Below are 22027 nucleotides of genomic sequence, written 5' to 3' on the forward strand. Positions count from 1 at the left end.
TCACAGAGAATTTCAGAGCTAACTGTAACCACTGTGCAAAAAATTAGCTCAAATCCTCAGCAAGGGGGAGAGTGGCTGCTTATCCACCCAAATGAGGTCATATCTTCCTCTCTCTGTTGGTCCTCTGTAAATAAGAAGACTGACAATCCTGCCAGCTTTGCTGAGTAATAGAACTTAAGAAAGCTGCTTCCCCTTGGGCCAAATAGTAGAGGATCTTGTCATCTCTCTAGGAGCCATGGTGTGTTATTGTTCTCTTCTGTTCTTGGAGAGGGAAGGAGTTCCTTGGGGTTGGCAACCATACTTCTATAGGATCTTCAATAAGGAATAACTGCCTACAGAATGTAGGAGTTTTCCACATGCTTTGCCAATGCCAGAGATTACAAAGGTGGCAAATAGGTAGCTTTTGCTAAAAAATATAAAAAGTCATTACCAAGATTGAAGGTGTGGGCTATAATTCTACCTGCTGAAATTGTTTCTCTTATGAATCTTTTAATCTTTTTCAACACTTTGTATCTTTTTTTTTTTTGTGATGGAGTCTTGCTCTGTTGCTGAGGCTGGAGTGCAATGGTGTGATCTCAGCTCACTGCAACCTCCACCATCTCCTGGGTTCAGGTGAGTCTCCTGCCTCAGCCTCCTGAGTAGCTGGGATTACAGGAGCATGCCACCACGCCCAGCTAATTTTTGTATTTTTAGTAGAGACAGGGTTTCACCATGTTGGTTAGGCTGGTCTGGAACTCCTGACCTCGTTATCTGCCTTCCCCGGCCTCCGAAAGTGCTGGGGTTACAGGTGTGAGCCACCGCGCCTGGCCACTTTGTATCTTTTATATGTATTGCACATGATAATTGTTCAACAAATTAGAGCTTATGTCACTATTGTCAACAGTTCCAGTCATCAGTGGATATGATTTTTATCAGAAGGACCAATGTCAGAGGTGAGAGAATTAGAAAGCAATTAAATTTCCTTGGTGCCCTAGGAACCCAGAGAAGAAGCAGTCAAAAAGATCTTCCCGATAGATCTCATCTTTTCTGAGTGTCATTTATAGGTCCTGTGAAATATAGCCAGAGACGATTTTGTAAATGAGATTGGGAGGATGGGAACTGCAACTAGAAAAAGACTTGACACTCTAAACCCGGTTTTCTGGGAAGGTACAGTCCCTTCTCAGGGCCTTTGCACTTGTTATTCCTTCTGCCATGAGCACCCTTCCTGCCACCTGCATGACTCTTCCTTTCCTCATTCAGGTCACTTTCTCAGTGAAGCCTTTCCTGACCTCCATAGTTACAATGGAATCTCTCTCTCTCTCTCTCTCTCTCTCTCTCTCTCTCTCTCTTTCTCTCTTTCTTTCTCCCTTCAACCCTCCTTATCTCTTGGTCCTCCCTGTTCTTGTTCCATGTTCTCTTTTCCTTTTTAGCCCTTGCTACCATCTGATATTCTCTAAAGTTAAATTTTAATATAATTTACTATCTCTTTTCTGCCACTAGAAATTAAATACAATGAAGGCAGTAATTTTTGTTTTGTTTTTTCACTGCTATATTCTCAGGGCCTAGAATCATACCTGGCATATAGCAGATGCTCAGTAAAAGTATGGAAGAAAGGAAGGAATGGGAGGAGGGCAAAAGGAAGGAAGGAAAGTTGTTTGGTTGGGAAGAAGGAAAGGAAAAAAAGAAGGAAGGCTGCACAGATAGATGGATTGTACTAGGGACTAATCCCTGTCCCATTTAACTGTTTTCTGGCACTTGTGAGCTATGCAGTATTACTTGTATCTCATGGTAGATATAACTCAAAGAGCTGACATGACATCCCCAAGGTCATTCAGCCTGTAGGTGTTGGAGCATGGGTATGCCCACTTGGATCATATGCAATGATGTTCATTCTAATGTATTCTCTACTTTCTGTAAAATCAAGCAGAATTGTGTGATAGGTCTAGTATTTTGCTACTTCTTTTATAGATTTGTGTTTGAGAAGGAAACTGGAGTCCTGAGTGCAGTAAGATACTATCAGTCATTTAAGAAACTAACTTCCCAAAACAGGCTATAAGCATTATGGGAGTTCCCGAGGTCATCATTCAGAAGTGTATGTCTGCTGATAACCCATTAAGATCAAGCCATGTGAAAGTGCAATGAAACAGTTATCCTTGCAGAGTTAGGATGGTCTGGAACCTTCTATTAAAACTCCCAGATTCCATGCAAGCCCCAGCTCCCCTAGTTTCTTTCCCAGGCGGATGACCGTTTTCACTTAGGATCCTGTAACAACTAGCAATCTTTGCTGCTCAAAAACAGTTGAGTATTGACGACTTCATATTGTTCAACCTATGATTTCACCCTCACAACCACACATCAATTAGGGACTATTATTCCTGCTTTTCACATGAAGAAACTGACGTTTAGAGAAGTAAAATAACCTGTTGACATCACACAGGAGGTCAATGGCCTAGCCCGGTTCCCAACTTAGACTAAATGGAGCACCAGAGAGAATGTTTCTAAAGTCCTGTTAAGCTTCTCCCTCTGAACTCATTTGTGTATCCTCTATCTTCAAGGGGTTAAGGTTTTCCTGGGATGAACAGCCAGGGAAGGTGGCAGTGCTGGGCTGAGTGAGGTAGAGATGGGGAGAGAGTCCTGCCTGGAAGGCAACTCGTTTATTTTCCTCAGAGTCCCTGCTCCAAGGCAGGTCCCTTAGGGTTGATGTCTATCCTTAACCCACCCCGCAGCCCTACCCTAGAATATTTGAAGCACACAGGAGGACTGGGGGAGTGGTACTTATTCATGAACCCCTTCTCCTTGACCCCCAGGCCTGCATGACTTAGAACATCCCGATGTGTCCTTGGCAGATGAATGGTAAGAATTAAACCATCCCTCCTTGACCATGGCATCCTTCATTGCCCTCTTTGATTCCACATGGTTTGTGCTCCCTTGCCCAGTTTTCCTGATTCCAAGGCAAAGGAAGCAGATGCTGTAAATATTGACATGCTCTTGTTTTGGGCCATGTCATGTTCTTAGGTCCTACTGCAACACTGACCTACACCCTGAGCACCGCCATCTGTCTCAGTTAGAAGCGATTAAGCTCTACCTAAAAGGCAAAGAACCTCTGCTCCAGTGTGAGTATGCTTTCAAAAGTGTGCTGTGCCTTCAGGGGTGATGGTGGGGAATGAACTCAAAACATTTTTTGGCCTCACTTGTTAAGGGAAGCTTTGCTTTGGCAGAGATTATCAGTCACATGAAATCTAATCAAATATCTGCTTCCTGTAGGAACGGGAGAAAGAATGTGGATTATGGAAAATTGTACAGAATCCCCAATCCTGGTTTAGCTGTTTGCATTGGGCTTTGTCGCCTTCTGAACCATTTAGTCAAGCAACTGAACAGGATGAAAATGTTACAACTGGGAAGGGACTGTAAATATTTGCATATCTCCCTTATTTTGCAAATGAGAAACCAAGGCTGGAAGTAGGATTGTGCCTCATTCAAGGCTATATCTAGATCTCCTGGTTCTCCCAAGAGTAGGGTCACAACGGGGACACGTAGCCTCTCAGTGTGGTACATGCTGAGTGCCCTGCCTACCAAGCATCCCCTTCTAGGGGAGTTCAGTGAGTAGGAAATCTCTCAGCTGGTGCAAAAGAGGGAAGAGCAGCGGCAGCCCTGGATATCCCTCAAAAGCAGGAACAGACCCTATACTCTCACAGTATAGCTCCAGTAGCTACAGTTTGGGCAGGGGAGAGCCACTAAAACTGATCATGATATCTGCCCCCACCTCTAACAAGCATCATGTATTCAATGACCTGAAAAGTGTTTTACATATGTAATCCTATGAGAGGTGTAAGGAGATTATCCAGCTACTAAATGACATCTCCATAGAATGGATTTACTTTTTGGGATATGCCCTGGTGGGGAAAGGATCAGATGGACATCCTGTGAGCCCAATGTGTCATTGTCTTTGACTTCTTAAGGACATATTTAAAAAACAAAAGTATAGAGACAATATGAATAATACATTTGTAGTCACCATCCAGCTCTATGCAGTCTTAATATTTTGCCATACTTACTCCAGGTGCTTTTTAAGGAATGAGACATTATAGATAAAGTTGAAGCCCCTGGGTCCCTGCTCAGCCTCGTTTCCCTCCCAAAGAGAATGACCTTCTGTATTTGTTCATTATTCTCAATAATCTAATGCTATTCCTACATATGTAGGTATCTATAAACAATATGTAGCATTAATTTTATTATTTTAAAATATATATTAAACTTTATGGTATATTGTATGAATTACTATATTATAATACATACAATATGTGCATAAAATATATATGTACTACAACTTGTGTTTTCACCCATTATATTTTTGAAATTTGTGTTGATCATTTAGCTTTAACACTTTTATTTGCATTACTATATAGAATTCCACTACGTAACTTAATATATTCATTGTCTTACTGATAAATTATTTCTAGCTTTCGCTTTTCAGCAAAGCTCTTTTTTTTTTTTTTTTAGCCCCCAGTCAAGGTGAGGACTGTCCTGTCCCATGTGATAATTAGTTATCCTTCTCTGCAGAGTGATTTGAAAATTCTAGGATGCCTCTCCTAGACTTACCATATCCTCTCATTCCTTGGCCTCTTCCACAGAGCTCTACCAAGAGTCCCTTTGGATGGCAACAGACATTCTCCTTTAAAATGAAACAATTCTTGGCCGAGCGTGGTGGCTCATGCCTGTAATCCCAGCACTTTGGGAGGCTGATTCAGGCAGATCATTTGAGGTCAGGAGTTTGAGATTAACCTGGCCAACATGGTAAAACCCCATCTCTACTAAAAATACAAAAATTAGCCAGGTGGTAGTGGCCTGTGCCTGTAATCCCAGCTACTTGGGAGGCTGAGGTAGGAGACTGGCTTGAGCCTGAGAGGCAGAGGTTGTTGTGAGCTGAGATTGTACTACTGCACTCCAGTCTGGGTGACAGAGTGAGACCGTGTCTCAAAAAAATAAACAAATAAATAAAAATAAATAAAATGAAACAATTCTTAAAAAGAAGGAATCACAAAATAAGAATCCCAGGGGTTATTAAGTTATGGTATCTCTTTCCCATGTGACAACAGGCTGAGAATTTCAGGGTGCTAAAGAATTTCAGTTTTAGGAGAGGACAGAGAATGGGGATGATGACAGCCAAGTGTTCAAGGAGTACTGGCTTCTGGTCTCCAAATCTGGGACTCAGCCTGCTGGTCCATGGCAGGAACCACGAGATGGGGTGAGAAAGCAAGAAACTGAAGTGTGAGACACCCAAGGCTCTCAGTTGACTACCTTCTTGCCCAAATGCTTTGGAGGCTCCTGTGTTGCAGGCATACCAGGTGTCAGAACTGTTTCATATTTTCAACTAGTGGGAACTTAACTCATAAAGCAACATGCCGCATGAGAAAGTAGCCTGCAGACGCTGCACAATGAGCCCATGAGTGCCTCTCATGCCCCTCTTCCAGCCCTGCTGAAGCATCCTCTTGTCTGTCCCTCCCAACAGGTGATAAAGAATTGATCCAAGAAGTCCTTTTTGACGCGGTGGTGAGTGCCCCCATTGAAGCGTATTGGACCAGCCTGGCCCTCAACAAATCTGAGTAAGTGGTTGCACGTGTCCTCGTTTCATGGCCATTTCCTCACCAACACTCCGAAATATGGTTATGGTTTAAAGAACTAAACTGTTTTAGGAACCTGGTGTTAAAGTTCTTTAATTTTCCCCCAAGCTCCAAACCACAAGAGCTAGAGCAGATTAGCGGCTCGGGCTTGGATGGCAAGCTCCTGGCTTTGACATATAATTTGTTTGAGTTTTAACGTTACACGAAATTTGGTACGCTGAGGTAGGGTGACACTTCCGAGAGAGAGGGAGGCGGAAGGGAACTTCGTTGCCTGCCTCGCCACAGCTCTCTCTACTTTGCAGTCTTGAGGGAGCTTGGGATCTGGGCCAGGTTAGGTTGTGAGTAGGATGGAGAAGTGAGAGCTCAGTTTCATAGGGTGTTAGATATAACCCTGTGGTTTTATTTCTGAAGTGGAGGGTGGAGGGCTGTGGGGAAGGCCGTGGTAGTTGATATCAAAGACTAGGATGAGAACTGCTTTAGCAGCTTATTATTATTTCTTTACCATTATTACTTTAAGTAGACTATTAAAGATTAAAAAGAAAAGGAAGAACCATTCCTTTTCCCTTATATTTTCATGTGTTACATGATTCATTTCTCTCCACTTTTCTGTTCTTCCTTAGTTCATTCCCTCATTTTATCTTCCCTTCTATCCTGTTTCTCTCCATTTTTCTATTCAATAGTTCATTCCCTCATTGTATCTTCCCTTCCATCCTGACATTCATTCTGTTCTTATTTTCATTCATTCACTCATCAAGTGTTGACTGTGTGTCTGTTATGTGCCACACTCTGAGCGAGGTGTTGGGGAAATGGAGAGAAACCACACAGATAGAGCCCTTAACATCATGGCACCTGTGGTATATAGTGTGCTGTATTATTTAGAATCATAACTGCTTTGAAGGAAAAGTAAAGACACATAAAGTGTAACAGATCTAAAGTGGAGGAGGAAGATGGGAACTAGTTCAAGGTTTGGGCAGCATTCCAGGAACAGCATGTACAAAGGCCTTGAGATGAGAAAGCATTTGACACATTGGAGGAATTTAAAGAAGGTGGACACAGCTGACATATAGAGGATAGCCTGGAAGATGTCAGAGGATGAGGCTGCAGAGGGGCCGCATGGCTCAGGACCTTGGGAGTCAGGTTAAGGATTTTGGATTTTATACTCAGAGCACTGGAAGATCACTGAAGGATTTTAAGAAGGGGAAGAAAATGATCAGATTTTCATTTTACAAAAAGATCTCTCTATTGCTGTGTGGAGAACAGAGGGTGATGGGATAAGAACAATAGTAAAGGTTCCTACAGTTTTCCCAGGGATTCATGACTTGGACCTGGGCAGTGGGCACAGAGAGAAGAGGTCCACTTGTGGCTTGCTTCAGAGGCAAGGTCTCCAGGACTTGATGATGGGTTTGTTGTGGAGGGTAGGGAGGTTGAGCCATCAAGGATCATTCCCAGGTTTATATCATGAGCTATTGGGCAGACGGTGCTATTTGCTAACACAAGAGACACTGGGGGAGGATCAGGTTTAGGGCTGGGCATGGCCAGTCTCTCTTCTAGACATCGTGAGCTTAAAATGACTGAAAGTCTCCCAAATGGAGATGTCAGGTAGGCTGTTTAGTATGCAAATCTGGAGCCCCAGAGAGACTGCCATTTTCATTATTAGGGGTGTCTTTGAACTGCTTGCCTTCATGGCATGGATCTTATTTCCTGGGAAGCTGGCAACGAATTGAGCCTTTCCTGGGGTTTCTTTCTCTAGTAAACCTTGTAGTGTTTCTTTTCGGCTCTCATGAAACTCAAAATCTTGAGCAAAGGTTGCTGATTCATTCCTAACACATACTAAAGATTTCCAAAATGGTAACTTGCTTTGTAGTCCACCATCTGTAACTGATTGGACAGCCTGGCTTTCCAATTTGGTGTAGGCTACAAGCAGAAATGCATAGTGTTGGTTTTTATTCAGCCCTTAAATACTTAAAGGTAGCATCCACCATTTTGACTTTCATCAAAGATCAAGTAACCAAATGACCTTACTTTGAAGATAACGTGGAGAATACTTTGGATCAAATTACTAGTAGCATTTAGGACAGAGAAACAAGCTCAAGAATTGGTGTTCTCTTCATACATTTATTGTAGGATAAAATTATGTGTTTGTGGACCGGGCATGGTGGCTCACACCTGTAATCCCAGCACTTTGGGAGGCCGAGGTGGGCAGATCACAATGGCAGGAGATCGAGACCATCCTGGCTAACACAGTGAAACGCTGTCTCTACTAAAAATGCAAAAAATAAGCCAGGTGTGGTGGTAGGCGCCTGTAGTCCCAGCTACTCGGGAGGCTGAGGCAGGAGAACGGCATGAACCCGGGAGGCGAAGCTTGCAGTGAGCCGAGATAGCGCCATTGCACTCCAGCCTGGGTGACAGAGCCAGACTCCGTCTCAAAAAAAACAAAAAATAGAAAAAGAAAGAAAAAAAATACTATGTGTTTCTGAAGAAAGGCCATTTGCTTTTTGCATAGGAGAAATATACCTTGCAAATCTCCTAAAGAACACACTCAAGCATATAGAATTTGCCTTGGAAGTTGAAACAAAATGATATTTAGTGAATTTTTACATTAGTTTTCCTTGCCAAGGCCTTCTTAGAGTTCCTATGTGTAGCCTCCTACAGAGCTATTGGAAGAAGCCATTTCTTTACACATCTCTTTGGGGTTGGTGGTGAGAATAAGGCCTGTGGTCTGGTAGAAGTGATAAGCTGGTGCCCCCACAACTGTGTGGATGTCAAAACCAATTCCAACTACGTGGAATTCCAGGCTGTGGGGTGCTGCAAACTTGGTTCCGTGGCTCAGCTGCTTTAATGGCAGATTCCACAAATGATCTCAAGACCAAGAATAAACTTGGTAGCTTTAATGCAAAAAGCGAGTCCTAAGCCCTAACTGGCTAGTCCTTCCCGTTCTTAGCCTGACCTCTTTGAACTTGCACCCAGAACCTTGAAATAAAGATGTGTGTATGGTTGGAAGTAGATTTTTTTCACATGCTGCTTTTGTTGGCAGGAAGTTCTTCATTTTTCCTGCAAGTATTACTTTGAAAACTTTCGTAAGGGATACAAGTTGGCAATCTGTGCTCGTGTGTGTGTGTGTGTGTGTGTGTGTGTGTGTGTGTGTGTGTTTCTGTATCTTCTTTTAAAGTTTAAGTTTCAAAACTACTATTTGGTAAAAACATTCTGTGAGTCTTAAAATGCAAGGTATTATCTGCTTACTGTCTAGAGGCCTCCCCCTGACGTCCGTTGTTCTGTTTCAGAAATTCTGACAAGGGCGTGGAGGTTGCCTTCCTCGGCACTCGCACGGGCCTCTCCAGAATCAACCTGTTTGTCGGGGCTGAGCAGCTCACCAATCAGTAAGTAGGAGGGATCCTCTACAGGGGCCCAGGGAGCTTCTGAAATGGAACATTCAAAGGGAAGCTTATTTCATTTCTTGATTCCACTACTGGTAGAAACATAATTTAGGCCACCCCAGGCCTATTGAGATTTTTCCTCTCTGTTCTACCATGCAGGCCCCAGCATGTGCTTTCACCTGCCCGTTAGCCCTTCCACCACCCTTTGTTCCTCACGCTTGTTGGCTTCTGTCCACTGTCCTGGAGTCCTCTCCCGCCCTGATGAGTCATTTCAGAACTCTGGGAGGTGGTGCGGCTGCTGGGGGAGCCGCCAGAGGGAGGAAACACTCATCTCGTAACAAATGGCTTCAGGGTGTTCAGCTGTTCTGCAGCTATGCTGAGGAATTCCTGCCTGTACAAAAGTCACTGTTCCAAGTCCTGTTTGTTTACATTTTACTAATAAACCTCTGCCTCTGTGCTTAGCCTGAGGGGCTGCAGAGCTCCACACCCAGGAGTGGGCCCTCTGGGGATGCTGGGGTTTGACAGTGTCTCCTTGGACTTCCAAAGAGACGTGGATGGATGGTGGGCAGAGAGTTTCCAGGTCTAGTACCCAGATGCTCAGCCCCTGCATCTTCAGAGAACCATGGGCCCTTAACTCATCAAATTGGTGTTTCACCAGGGCTAGTAGGTAGACTGTGAAGTCTTTTCTGAGTCTGTTAATAAGTTTTTTCTGTTTCTTTTCTCTGAAGCAAGAGAGATTGTTAAGACATGGACAAATGGGTCCCAAGATTCAGAAAGTTAGAGAGTGGTTTGCAAGTGTGTGTGTGAGAGTTCAGAGGTTACCACAGAACATTATACCCCCAACCTTCAGGGTACCTGGAGGTGAATAACCAAGCCACAGGGTAGCTGCCAATTTGAGAGGAATTGGCTCATCAGGGGTCCAAGGAGGCGGTGCTTCCTTGGAGCTTGACAGTGCTGTTTGCCTCTGCTAGGTGAGGCCCTGACACCCACCATATAACCTTACAAAACCAAGTCTGGTAAATGACAGATCAATCAATGTTTAGGTATTTTAAGAGATTGGCTTTGAATTCTGTTCCAGGACTTTGACCTTCTTGATACTCACATTTATCATCTATGAAGTTTGATTATAGTTGCAACTTGATTTTTAAAGGCTTTTTTAAGCGTTTTTCCCCCAGACAATTGTTTTTCCAGAGGGCAAGTTCCTGGGAAGGACTAGAGGTGCTGAGATACACATTGCCTTCTCCTGTTAGGATCCAGATAGGCAAGGGGAGACAAGGGAATTCATTTTCTAATACTCATTGAGAAAGTCTGCTGCTGGCATTGAGACTGAAACAAGCAAAGCTGCAAAACAGTAACAATAAAACATGACACCTTGCTGGTCTGATAACTGTGTTATTGTGATGGATTTAAAAGACAAAGGACCACAGTAAGGATGCTGGGAGGTACACCTGGCTTATCTCACTTGGGTATCTTCATTCTGTCCTCCTGAAAAGTGAGAGCGATGATCTCTTTTGGTTACTGTGAAGATCAAAAAAAATTATGGATGAGCTGGGCACAGTGGCTCATGCCTGTAATCCCAGAACTTTGGGAGGCCAAGGCAGGCAGATCACTTGAGGTCAGGAGTTTGAGACCAGCCTGGTCAACATGGTAAAACCCTGTCTTTACTAAAAATACAAAAATTAGCCGGGCATGGTGGCACACACCTGTAATCCCAGCTACTCAGGAGGCTGAGGTAGGAGAATCACTTGAACCCGGGAGGTGAAGGCTGTAGTGAGCTGAGATTGTGTCACTGCACTCCAGCCTGGGCAACAGAGTGAGACTCTGTCTCAAAAAAAACTCTTTTTTTTTTAATGGATGGAAAATTTCTTTGGGAAGCTAAAAATTCCTACAACTGTGTGTTCTATTCTTTGTGGCATTACGTGACCCACAGAGTGGGTACTCATTGACAATTTGAATGGATGAAATCTTCTGTCTTGAAGAAACTCCTGTCATTGCTTCATATAGAGGCACCTTGACATCTATTGTCTTAGGGTCTTACCTGCCTATCCCCTCCCATCAAATGGGATTTGTCAAGATCCAGCTATTTGGATACACTCTCTAAGGCAGGCTTAGAAAGTTTTTAGCATTTCTGACTTTTGGTTTAGTTTTTGCTTTTGACTAGGGCATGAAAGGCAGAGCTTTAAGTATTGGGCAGAGAACTTGATAATATAAAGTTGCTACCCTGCAATTATCTCATACTATCATCAGTCTCCTACACTGAGATTTCATCCCATACCCCCGCCACCTGCATTTGGAAGTAGGTCAATTATACTGAAACTTGGCCGTCACCCCCAATAGTTATAATACATTCTGTGCCTTCAGTACGACTTCTCACATCCCATGCATATAGCATCCAGTGATGTTAGCCTTCACAGCGTACAGCCTTAAGTTTAGAAGATGGCCACTTTACCCCTGCCCTTTCAACCACAGAGAACAAAAGAGCTCTTGGGCTTTAAGAATCCCATATATTTGTTAGAGCCTGTTTTCAGTGTCCATAACACTCTTTCACATATGGTGTTATGTAATTCTGATACAACCCTGGTAAAGTGCAGCGTTTTTATTGTTCCCATTTTGTAGATGAGTAAATGGGGGTCAGAGACTCAATTACTCACTCAGAGTCACCCAGTTCTTCCCAGAATCTAGACCAGCCTGACACACCACTGCAATAGCTCCTAGTATCCAGGAGGAGACTTTCACCTTACCCAGAAGGATCTTTCTTCCTGAAGAACATTTTTGGGATTCTGTAAAATCAGGTTGCTCCTTCCTGTTTCCTCCAGAATCGCTGCCTAGTAGTTGGCAGAGGCCTCCAGGGTTTCCCGGCAACTCAGTCCTTTCGCAGTGACACCAGGGCTAATGGGGATCAAGTGCTGCAGGCTCCTGCTGGCTGCCCTAGGTGCCAGCACTGTCCCGGGCAGCAGGGCACTGGACACCCAGATGTGCAGCATTCCAGATCTATTGCCAGCCACCCCCAAAGCCTGAATGTCACTGTCTTAAGTGAGGACCACTTCATACCTTCTAACCAAGCCACCATCTCATCTACCATGACTCTGGAAAAAGGCCCCGTGTGGGCATCATTAACCTGTGCTGCACAGACAGGGCACCTCTTAGCTGTAATGACCACTGAACAGACCTGCCGGGAGTGCGAACACCTTCTGCTCAGTCGTGGCTGCACCTGTGACCCAGGGTAGAGAGTAGCAATGCATCCTGCCATGGGCCAGGCAACAGAGGCTCCTCCTCACACCGTCCAGGTCAGGTTTTTGAAGAATTTCATGTCTAGCGAAAGAAATGAAAAGGCTAAAATTTCAGTATTCCTGAAGCCTGATGACTTTTAGATTAGGAAACATTACCACTGAATACAGCAGCACAAGGAAGAGCTTGTCTACCAGGATGAGCCTGGAAGTCCTGATCTCCAGCATTCTAGATAGCACAGGGGATCTCTGCACTTTCTCAATCTTGCACATGACTCCAAAGTTGGCCTTAGCCTTCTGAATGAGAGAAGAGTGCTTTGTAAAAAATTTTCTTTTAAACACTTTTAATTTCTGGAGAGTCATTTTGTCAATAAGAGTCAAGATCAAATGCAAGCAGCTATGCTATGTCAGACCATTTTTGACCTACAATTACCAGTTCTAGTAGCACAAAATTTTATAGCAGTATTAACAAAGTAGAGCACTTATGAAGACGGCCATAGAAAGGAATTTAAACAAATTGAGAAATTTTATTTTTGAAGATATAGGAAATTGTGTTTAATACTGGAAGAGCTCTTATCTGGATATGAGATTAGATTTTTCTTGTGATCATTAAGCATACACCAAGCGCCTGCTGAGAGCCAGGCCCTGGAAATATTGGGAGGAGGAAGGTCCCAGACCTTAGAAAGGAGTTAGGACATGCTAGTACAAGTTACAGGGAGGTAGATTCCAGAGCTATCTAAGAACCTGGAGGGTGTCCTCCAAGGGCATGGGCCTCCTCTCCAAAAGTGGGCACTCCATCTTTGGTAGAGGTGAAGGGAACCCTGGTTAGACACACCCTGCAACTACTGAATGCTTTCCTGAACTGGGTGCCAAGTTCAGGAAACCAACCAGTTACCACTTAGCATGAAAATTTCTCTCCATGGTCCTTGTGATCCAACTCTCTGCTGCAAACTGCTGGGTTGAAAGTGGTGCCATTTCTGCTTCAACTCATGGCCTTTTCCCTACCTATATGTTGTCCCCTGATTGGTCTCCCTTCTGGAAAAATGTCTGCAGCAGACTGTGGCCTAACCAGGAGGTCATCCCCCCACCGCCTGAGTTGCACCGTATCAGCCAAGATGAGGCGCTTCAGGTGCTGGACAGCACATGTGACTCTCTAGAGGGATGTCAGGTGAATAATCATGCACTGGGACTTGAATATGCTTAAGGCTCTGTGAAGAGTGCACAAATGTGAACAAATCTCCTGTCCTCAGAGATCTTGGGAGGTCTGGGGAGGGGATATGATGATTGTGCAGGCCAAAAAATAAATAAAGGGCTATATGAAAGTTACCAAGATTGTGGGGGCCCAGGATGTGGCAAAAGCTTGCATGTGTTTCTGTGGATTCATGGGGTAGATGGTAGATGAGGCGCACTTTGAAAATGAGTGTGATTTTGAAAGGAAGAGATAGAAAGAAGAATGCACCTAGCCTTCCCGATAGACAAGCTCTCTGCGCAGAAGGCAGGGAGTCAGTGGAGGGCAGGGATGCACACAGGGGGCAGGAGCAGGCCTGTTTGTCCAGCGAGGAGGCAGGTGAGGGAAGAAGGTACAAAGATCTCAGTGTGGGCTCACATTTACTTCCTTTGCACTTCTTCTGAGAAGCGTGTTTACCTTCTTTACACTTGCTCTAAGAAGAATGAGATCTACTTAAGGAGTTGATTCTCCCAAGGGTATGAGTATATGTGTGAGAGTATTAAAGCCAGACAAAGCTTTCTGGTTTAGAGGGGACATCCTTGGGTTTTCTGATAGGATTTCTGTAGGCTTTGTTTGCTTGGCTTCAGACTTTAAGACAATTAGTTCACTAGATATACAAGGAAAAATCATTTTACCCACTCAGAATTTGACTCCCAGAGCTCTGCAAGATGTTTTTGAGTAATCTGGGGTGCACAGTGTTAAGTGAGGCCCCCTCTCTACTGAGAAAGGCAAGTTGGGGTTCTAAAAGTGAACACTGGTTTTACCTGATGAAGGCTGTCGGGGTGCTCCAGGCCCACCTTTACTCTGCTGAGTGATGCATGTTCTTCTGATTCTTTTCCACTGCAAGGGACTTCCTGAAAGCTGGCGACAAGGAGAACATTTTTAACGCAGACCATTTCCCTCTCTGGTACCGAAGAGCCGCTGAGCAGATTCCAGGGAGCTTCGTCTACTCGATCCCGTTCAGCACTGGTGGGTGCCCTTGTTGGAGGCGGGCTCTGTCTGTCTGGTCCAGTGGGTCTGGGCATTGTGTGCAGGGTGTTGGGGAGCTGCCTGAATGCTGAAAGGAACCAGGTTCAACCCTCAGAGCCAGTGCTGAATATTGGGCCAGCCCTGAACCAGTGACCTGTTCCATAAGAGTAATAGCCTCAAAGAAGAGGAAGGTTTTTCCTTTACCAGATTATGTAAATGTATTTCAGGAAGCAGGGCTGATGTTTTGCATCCTATGGGATTTTAATAGAAACTTGTCAGTCAGTTTTTTTAAATGTAGTCATGGCCCCACTTAGAGAAAATTCAAGCATCCCTTGCCAGAACCTTCAGTGAGTCACATCCCTGCAGAGGTCCACTGTTCCCCATTTGAACTGAATTGATTTAAACTGATATGCCGGACTAAGGACTGACTTTGTATAACCATGTGCTCTCTCGACAGGAGCCTGCAGTTACCAATGACAGGCATGTAGCCGATTAGTTTTTCAGTCCTAAGAGTTTATGATATGATAGTATAAAAAATTAAAGTCACCTGCCTCCAAAAAGAACTGAATGATGTCTTATTTCCACCAGTTTTGGAAGCAAAACATACCGGAAATGCTTCAGTTTTCCTCGTATTTTTTTTTTCTCTTGCCTCATGCATCTGGTATTTTGGGTACTCACTCTATACTGCTTATTGCAGAAACTTGAGAGATGAAGGAAACCTAGTTCTGTAAACTTGGGTTGCTCTGGAAAGTTCAATCTGTAGTTATATTTTACATATATCAGTTCCTTTCATATTAATCTTCTACAAATATTCCTAACTCAATCCTAAGGGAAGTTCTCCAGGGTTTGTGCCCAGTCCCCCTCCCTAAGGCTTGGTGCTTTCTCATTTCCATGACTGAAAATATTTTCAGAAAGGGTGCTTTTGAAATTTGTAGAAAGCAAAGAGTGCTCTTACAGTTGGTTGAATGGGCTCATTAGGAAGACAGTCCCTCATCAATGGACATATTTAAGGAGAGGCTGAATGTTATTGATGAGATTCTTTGCTGCTTGGGATTTCAGACTAGATTATCTGTTAGATTCTTTTCAGGTCTAAGGTTCTTTGGGTCTGTGCTCCTTTGCTGATAGACCTGTGTGTATGCCTGCCTGTAGTTGTGTGTGCTTTCTCAAATATAAATTTCCAGGTGTCTGAAGCTCGCTTGCTTGCTTGCTTGCTTGCTTCCTTTCTTTCTTTCTTTCTTTTTCTTTTCCTTTTTTCTTTCTTTTTCTTTCTTTTCTTTTCTTTTCTTTTCTTTTCCTCTCTCTCTCTCTCTCTCTCTTCCCCCGACCCTGTCTTTTTTTTTTTTTTTGAGACAGAGTCTTGCTCCGTCACCCAGGTTGGAGTGCAGTGGCATGATCTTGGCTCATTGCAACCTCTGCCTTCTGGGTTCAAGCGATTCTCCTGCCTCAGCCTCCTCAGTAGCTGGGATTACAGGCACCCGCCACCATACCCAGCTAATTTTTGTATTTTTGGTAGAGTTGAGGTTTCACCATGTTGGCCAGGCTGGTCTCTAACTGCTGACCTAAAGTGATCCACCCTCCTTGGCTTCCCAAAGTGCTGGGACCGTGCCTGCCTGAAGCTCTTTCTTTGTGCTTGTCTGTACCACACTTTATTGCTGAGAATATCAAGAGACAGTGAACTTTTTCATTCTGCTGCAGACCTATGAATAATAACATTGTCTTCTGTCAAGCAATCTCTTAAGACTTCCTTGTCACAATCCTCTAAAGAAAAATAATAGAACTTAGCTTGCTGTTCTTCTGATTCTGGAATCATCGAGTTAACTAAAGCTGTTGTTGGATTGGTTTTTGGTAACTGGGATTTTCACCAAACTTTCAATGTAAAATAATTGATTCAATCCATGAAGTGAGTTTACCTTGTTCATGACAAAGTTACAGATGACGTAACATCTTAGGACATTTCATAACCCCCTTAGAGTCCGGGAAAATCTTAAAAATCACCAACTGCAAGTCTCTGTGGTGGAGCTCTCTCTGTGGTGGAGCTCTCTCTAATTTTCTCTGCTATGTATTGAATACCTGTACAAACTAGAAAAGAAACTGGTTTTTATTGCTGCTTAAACTTGGGCCAGGAGAAAATTTCTCATTACTTTGGTCCTAAGTGTATTCATATTCAGGTTTGACTTTTCCCTGCTTCTTAATTCAATTGGATTTCATCCAACTCACATTCATTGAGCACCTTTTAGCAGGTGGGCATTGGACTAAATTGTTAACTCCAGGCATTCAGAATTTGTGCTCAGTATCTTTTAATTCATGGATATTGGAACCATTGCTGGTAATTGAAAATCTCTTAATACTAATGCCATATTGTTACCAGAATAATAATAGTTTGGAGTGAAGATTATGCTCTAGCTCTATCCCTGTTTAGAATAATTTTGCCCAGAAAAACTGGGCTCGAAATTACAATTTTATAGATCAGTAAAGATTTAACCAATGAATCAGAGCTAAAGTTGCCAACTTGTAAAATAATTTCAAAGCCCTCATACAGCTCTTCATGGTTATATTTAGACAGGCAGTGTAAATATGACCACTGACACAAGTAAACACTGCAATTTGAAACCACAGATTACCGAAAAATGTGGTCCCTCGATGGTGGTCAATGGTTTCGATGTGAAGAGGCTGGATGTTCCCCAGTGCACTGGTGGTCATAACTCAACTCGCCGATTCCTTCAGCTGGGAGGACTCGCAGCACTGCACTCATGGCCTGGCAGCGTAGGCAGAGCATCCACACCTCAGAGGACTCTAGGGCCTGGGACCAAGCCCCAGAACAATTTGCAGAATTGGTGACTGTAGACCAATGTGATTACTCTCTTAATGTGTACACTGTAATTATCTTCATTTTTGTTGTGGTGTTTTTTCTTTTCACAGGACCAGTCAATAAAAGCAATGTGGTGACAGCGAGTACATCCATCCAGCTCCTGGATGAACGGAAATCTCCTGTGGTGGCAGGTAAATAATTGATTCAATCCATGAAGACAAAGTAAGCATGGTGCCCATTCATCCGGCCAGTGGGCTACTTCTGCGAGGCACACTTATCCTCCAAAAAGGTTTTCAAAGGAGAAAACAATTTTAAATTACTTCCTTCTCAGCTTGGTGTCATCTCCTTCAAACCAAGACTCTGACAGCTGGTGGTGGTTGATGTGAAAACAGAAAACTTTCCCAGCGTTTCTATCCTTAAACTCTGAGCCAGTAAGAAATTGTCAGTACTTGCCGAGGAGAATTTCTTGATGGTAGGTAGCATGTTCATTCAAAGTAAACTCCAGATCTCCAGCTTCTGTGTCATTAGGATGACAGTGGGCATACAAGGAAATTGCAGGTTTGTTTTAGGCAAACACAAACTGAAATGTGCCCTTCTCCAGAGAGACTGAGATTTTCATCCCCCTAATCCCCCTGGGGAATTAGAGTTAGCTGTATCTGCAGGTGCTGGGTTTGGGACTAGGGGAAAGCCAAAATATTATATGACTGAGAGTCTTGAATTGTCAAAGAAGTCCCGTTTCTGGCTTTTTCCATTTCTCTCACTTTTTAGGTGTGTCAGCAGCTGTCTGTGGATGGCTAGGGGCTTTCATTGGTGGCATTTGGCCTAAAGGGCTGGCAACTACCAAAAAGCCCTCTTTGAAGACAGATGCTGACATAAAAACAAAGCCCAAGGGTGTGTCTGGCACATGGTTTATTCTGATCATTTTGGAGCCATTGGTTGTTGGGTGGGTGATATGCTCCAAGCACCATCCTGGTATTGGCTGGGTTTACTAAAGAGAGCGATTTTTGTTTTCCAGCAGTCTCCCTCAATAAGTTATACTTTAGGGTGACTTAACATCCACTTCTGTGTCTTCACACACTGAATATTTGTGGGAAGGAGTATAAATGGAGCAGATGGAGGAGACCTGTTTGAAGTGGTTGTTCTTTGGTGAGGAAATACTGCTTTTTTCCCCCCACTTTATTTCTGACTTGGCCTGTGTATAATTGTATTAGTAGGGTTGAAAGATCTGGGGGTAGTTGCCCTGGTTATTCCTGAGTTACTGGGTGTGACAAGGATGACAGCCTTATGTATCTGACCTGTGGCTCATCTTGAACTAAGCAGACCTATTCTTAATCAGCCAGGAGATATGGGCTCTGAGGATTCACTGTTGCTGTCTTCAAATTTTGTCACTTAATGTCTCATGTTCCTTGAGGAAAGTGGGAGACAGGATCATTTAACTCAACAAGATTTACTTATGCTTAAAGGAGGTCAGACTTGCTTACCTCCAGGCTGGTCCAGCGAGCTAATTCTGAAGGCATGTTATCTCCCGGGAGCTGAGGCCACATGCAGCAGCTGTCAGTGACATGGTCTGGCCAGAATATCTGGTTGTCTGTTTGAAATTTCTTTTTAAAACCCTTTCTTTGGGTTTCTAGTTTAGTCATCATGAAGGATGAGCCCTAAGGTCACTGTGCCTGTCCCAGCCACCTCTGTCCAAGTTTACAAACTATGCTCACATGTTTCCAAATGCCTTACATTTCATAAATGCCTGTTTGGCTGAGTATAGGTGAAACGTGGTCTGAGCCTGAACACTGTGTATCCAGTCTAGAGAAGAACGTGCACTTTCCAAATGCTATGCCAGTCTATTGTCGAGTTGCATCGCTGGCCATAGACCACAGGCAGGTCACGAGACACAGTTTGGTCCACCCTGAGCGGGTGGAGAAGGCACCCTCCTATTTACTGCTTCTCTGTGTATGCCAAATGGCCCCCATTTTCAGAAGATAATTACAGAGCAAGGCCAAGAAGCAAGGTCATTTAAAGAACCGTATTTAGTCCTTACCTTTTAGAATTGGTGACTGTTAACCTTTTTCAAACTTTGGTAGACAAAGATAAAACAGAATTGCTTGGTTTTGATGTTGAAGGCTGCTGTGGATGCAGCACCACGAAGGCAGTGACCTCAAGAAGACCTCTCTGTCTCCAAAAACAGAGCGGCCTCTTCAGCACCCCCTCCCCAAGTTTTCCTGACTCTGACTCAACCATCATATCACTGTGTGATTAGGTTTGGTAACTTTCCTCTGTGTATTTTCCTCAAATTAAGTAGACACTGTTTACCACTCTAAAATTAAAAAGGCCATTTTAATTGGGGAAGAAGCCTTGTTTTGGCAGATGAAGATGAATATGTGAGCAGGCTTTTCTCCCATCAGTGTGCCCCAACAGCAGATGGGAGACAGCCGACTGGCAGGAATGTTAGGTCTCAATGAAATCCTTGTGTTAAAGTGGAACTCTTCTGAAAGAAGAGGTGTACAACTATGCAAATAATTATCAAGGACTCCTTGGAAAGGCCAGCTTCGCTCCCAGGCCTGACCTGGTCATCTCATGTTCATTGGCTGTATATGTCTGGGGTAGAAAGAGGTTTTTTTGTTTCATTTTCTTGTTTTTTGTTTTATTCTCTTCTTTCTCTTTTGTGTGTTTTCTTTTTTAAACAAAAACATTTAGATACTCATCTGTCAATGACACCTTTGAAGAAAGGCCAGTCAGACTGGGCAAGATTCCATTCGTACGCCAGCCTTGGTGCATAAATGGGCCCCATCCATCTTCCCGGCCTATGACATTGCTTACAGTCCTTCTCTTGAGAAGCCTGCCAACTCTCCAGCTGCCATCAGTGTGCTGCATTTTCTTAATTGCTTTCCCACTGCACAGGAAGAAGTGGTGGGACTCTCCCTTTGGCCTACCAAGTCTCATCCTAGCCCTGGAACCTTCTGTTGTGTCAGGTCCCTCATCCATTGCATTGTTGTCACTGGAAATGCAGATCTTGGACTGTAAGGTCCACGCAGTTTGTCATTCACTCTATAACTTGCTAAATGTGTGGTCTTGGGTCTCTAAAGTTCTATCTAAAATAGGCTTGGGATTATTACCTCCCTTGCCTTCCCGTGTGTCAATTCAGGGATAAAATGAGAAAACAAACAAGAAAATTCTTGGATAAGAGAGAAGAATAAAAATGTTAGAGTTTAGCATAACCTGTTTTTATCTAAAAGTTGGTGGCATATTCATTCATTCAATAAATAAATATTTCCTGAGCCTCTGCTTTTGCCAGGCACTCTAGCTATAAGTAAATAATAACCAGTGTCTTAATCCATTTTGTTTTGTTATAACAGAATACCACAGAATGAGTAATTTTTTTTATTTAACTTTATTTTAAGTTCAGGGGTACACGTGCACGTTTGTTACATAGGTAAACTGTGTTATGGGGGCTTGTTGTACAGATTATTTTATTGCACAGGTATTAAGCCTAGTACCCATTAGTTATTTTTCCTGATCCTCTCCCTCCTCCCACCCTCCACCCTCCATTAGGCCCTAGTGTGTGTTGTTCCCCTCTCTGTGTCCATGTGTTCTCATCATTTAGCTCCTAGGTATAAGTGAGAACATGCGGTATTTGGTTTTCTGTTCCTGCATTAGTTTGCTAAGGATAATGGCCTGCAATTCCATCTATGTTCCTGCAAAGGACCTGATCTCATTCTTTTTTTATGGCTGCGTAGTATTCCATGGTGTATATGTACCACATTTTCTTTATCCAGTCTATCATTGACGGGCATTTAGGTTGATTCCATGTCTTTGCTATTGTGAATAGTGCTGCGGTAAAATACACTTGGATGTGTCTTTATGATAGAATGATTTATATTCCTTCGGGTATATACCCAGAAATGGGATTGCTGAGTAGGATGGTAGTTCTGTTTCCAGCTCTTTAAGGAATCGCAACACTGTTTTCTACAATGGCTGAACTAATTTACACTCCCACCAACAGTGTATAAGCACTCCTTTTTCTCTCCAACTTCACCAGCATCTGTTATTTTTTGACTTTTTAATAATAGCCATTCTGACTGGTGTGAGATGGTATCTCATTGTGGTTTTGATTTGCATTTATCTAATGATCAGTGATGTTGAGCTTTTTTTCATATGCTTGTGAGCTGCACGTATGTCTTCTTCTGAGAAGTGTCTATTCATGTCCTTTGCCCACTTTTTAATGGGGCTATTTGTTTTCTCTTGTAAATTTGTTTAAGTTCCTTATAGATACTGGACATTAGACTTTTATCAGATGCTTTGTTTGCAAAAATTTTCTCCCACAGAATGGGTAATTTATACAGAAAATAAATTTATTTCTTACAGTTCTGCAGGCTGCAAACCCCAAGATCCAGGTGCCCACATCTGGCAAGAGCCTTCGTGCTGTGTCATGTTATGACAGAGGGCGGAAGGTAGAAGGGCAAGAGAGCACACACAAGAGAGGAGAAAGGGCAAAACCTATTTTGCCTTAACTTACTTATTGTTGACTTGAGTTTTATAAATTACGCTGATCGTGGTGGTGATTCTTTACTTTGTTCTCCCTGGAGAGACCTGGCCCACTAGTCCAGCAGTCATAGGCACCGCATCTACCATATCAGGGTAGAAATGACCTGGTAGGAAGAAATGCAGGGAGGCAGAATTGAAGCAAGATGGAAGGTGTGGCCCTGCAGGAGACTTCTTCCCCTCCTCAAATTGTCTGTCTGACTTCCCTGTTTATCTTCTAGACCCTCCCTCTGACAAATACAAGATACTCAATCCCAATATTTGTTAACAATTTCAGACTTCTA

General features: G+C 43.4%; 1 protein-coding gene across 3 annotated transcripts in view; it reads left to right on the forward strand.

Moving 5' to 3' along the window:
- CACNA2D3 (calcium voltage-gated channel auxiliary subunit alpha2delta 3) overlaps positions 1–22027 on the forward strand; it is a 943155-nt gene that overhangs the window by 752458 nt on the left and 168670 nt on the right. For all 3 annotated transcript variants that reach the window (XR_008546971.2, XM_016941319.3, XM_016941320.4), the window contains 6 exons: positions 2787–2832; positions 2995–3092; positions 5489–5582; positions 8882–8977; positions 14277–14398; positions 17318–17398. Coding sequence is in view for 2 of the 3 variants with exons in the window: in XM_016941319.3 (XP_016796808.3) it covers positions 2787–2832; positions 2995–3092; positions 5489–5582; positions 8882–8977; positions 14277–14398; positions 17318–17398 (537 nt within the window). In the remaining variant the exon portion in view is untranslated. The remainder of the gene's footprint in view (positions 1–2786; positions 2833–2994; positions 3093–5488; positions 5583–8881; positions 8978–14276; positions 14399–17317; positions 17399–22027) is intronic.

This window comes from Pan troglodytes, chromosome 2, assembly GCF_028858775.2.
Source record: "Pan troglodytes isolate AG18354 chromosome 2, NHGRI_mPanTro3-v2.0_pri, whole genome shotgun sequence".
Classification (NCBI taxonomy): domain Eukaryota; kingdom Metazoa; phylum Chordata; class Mammalia; order Primates; family Hominidae; genus Pan; species Pan troglodytes.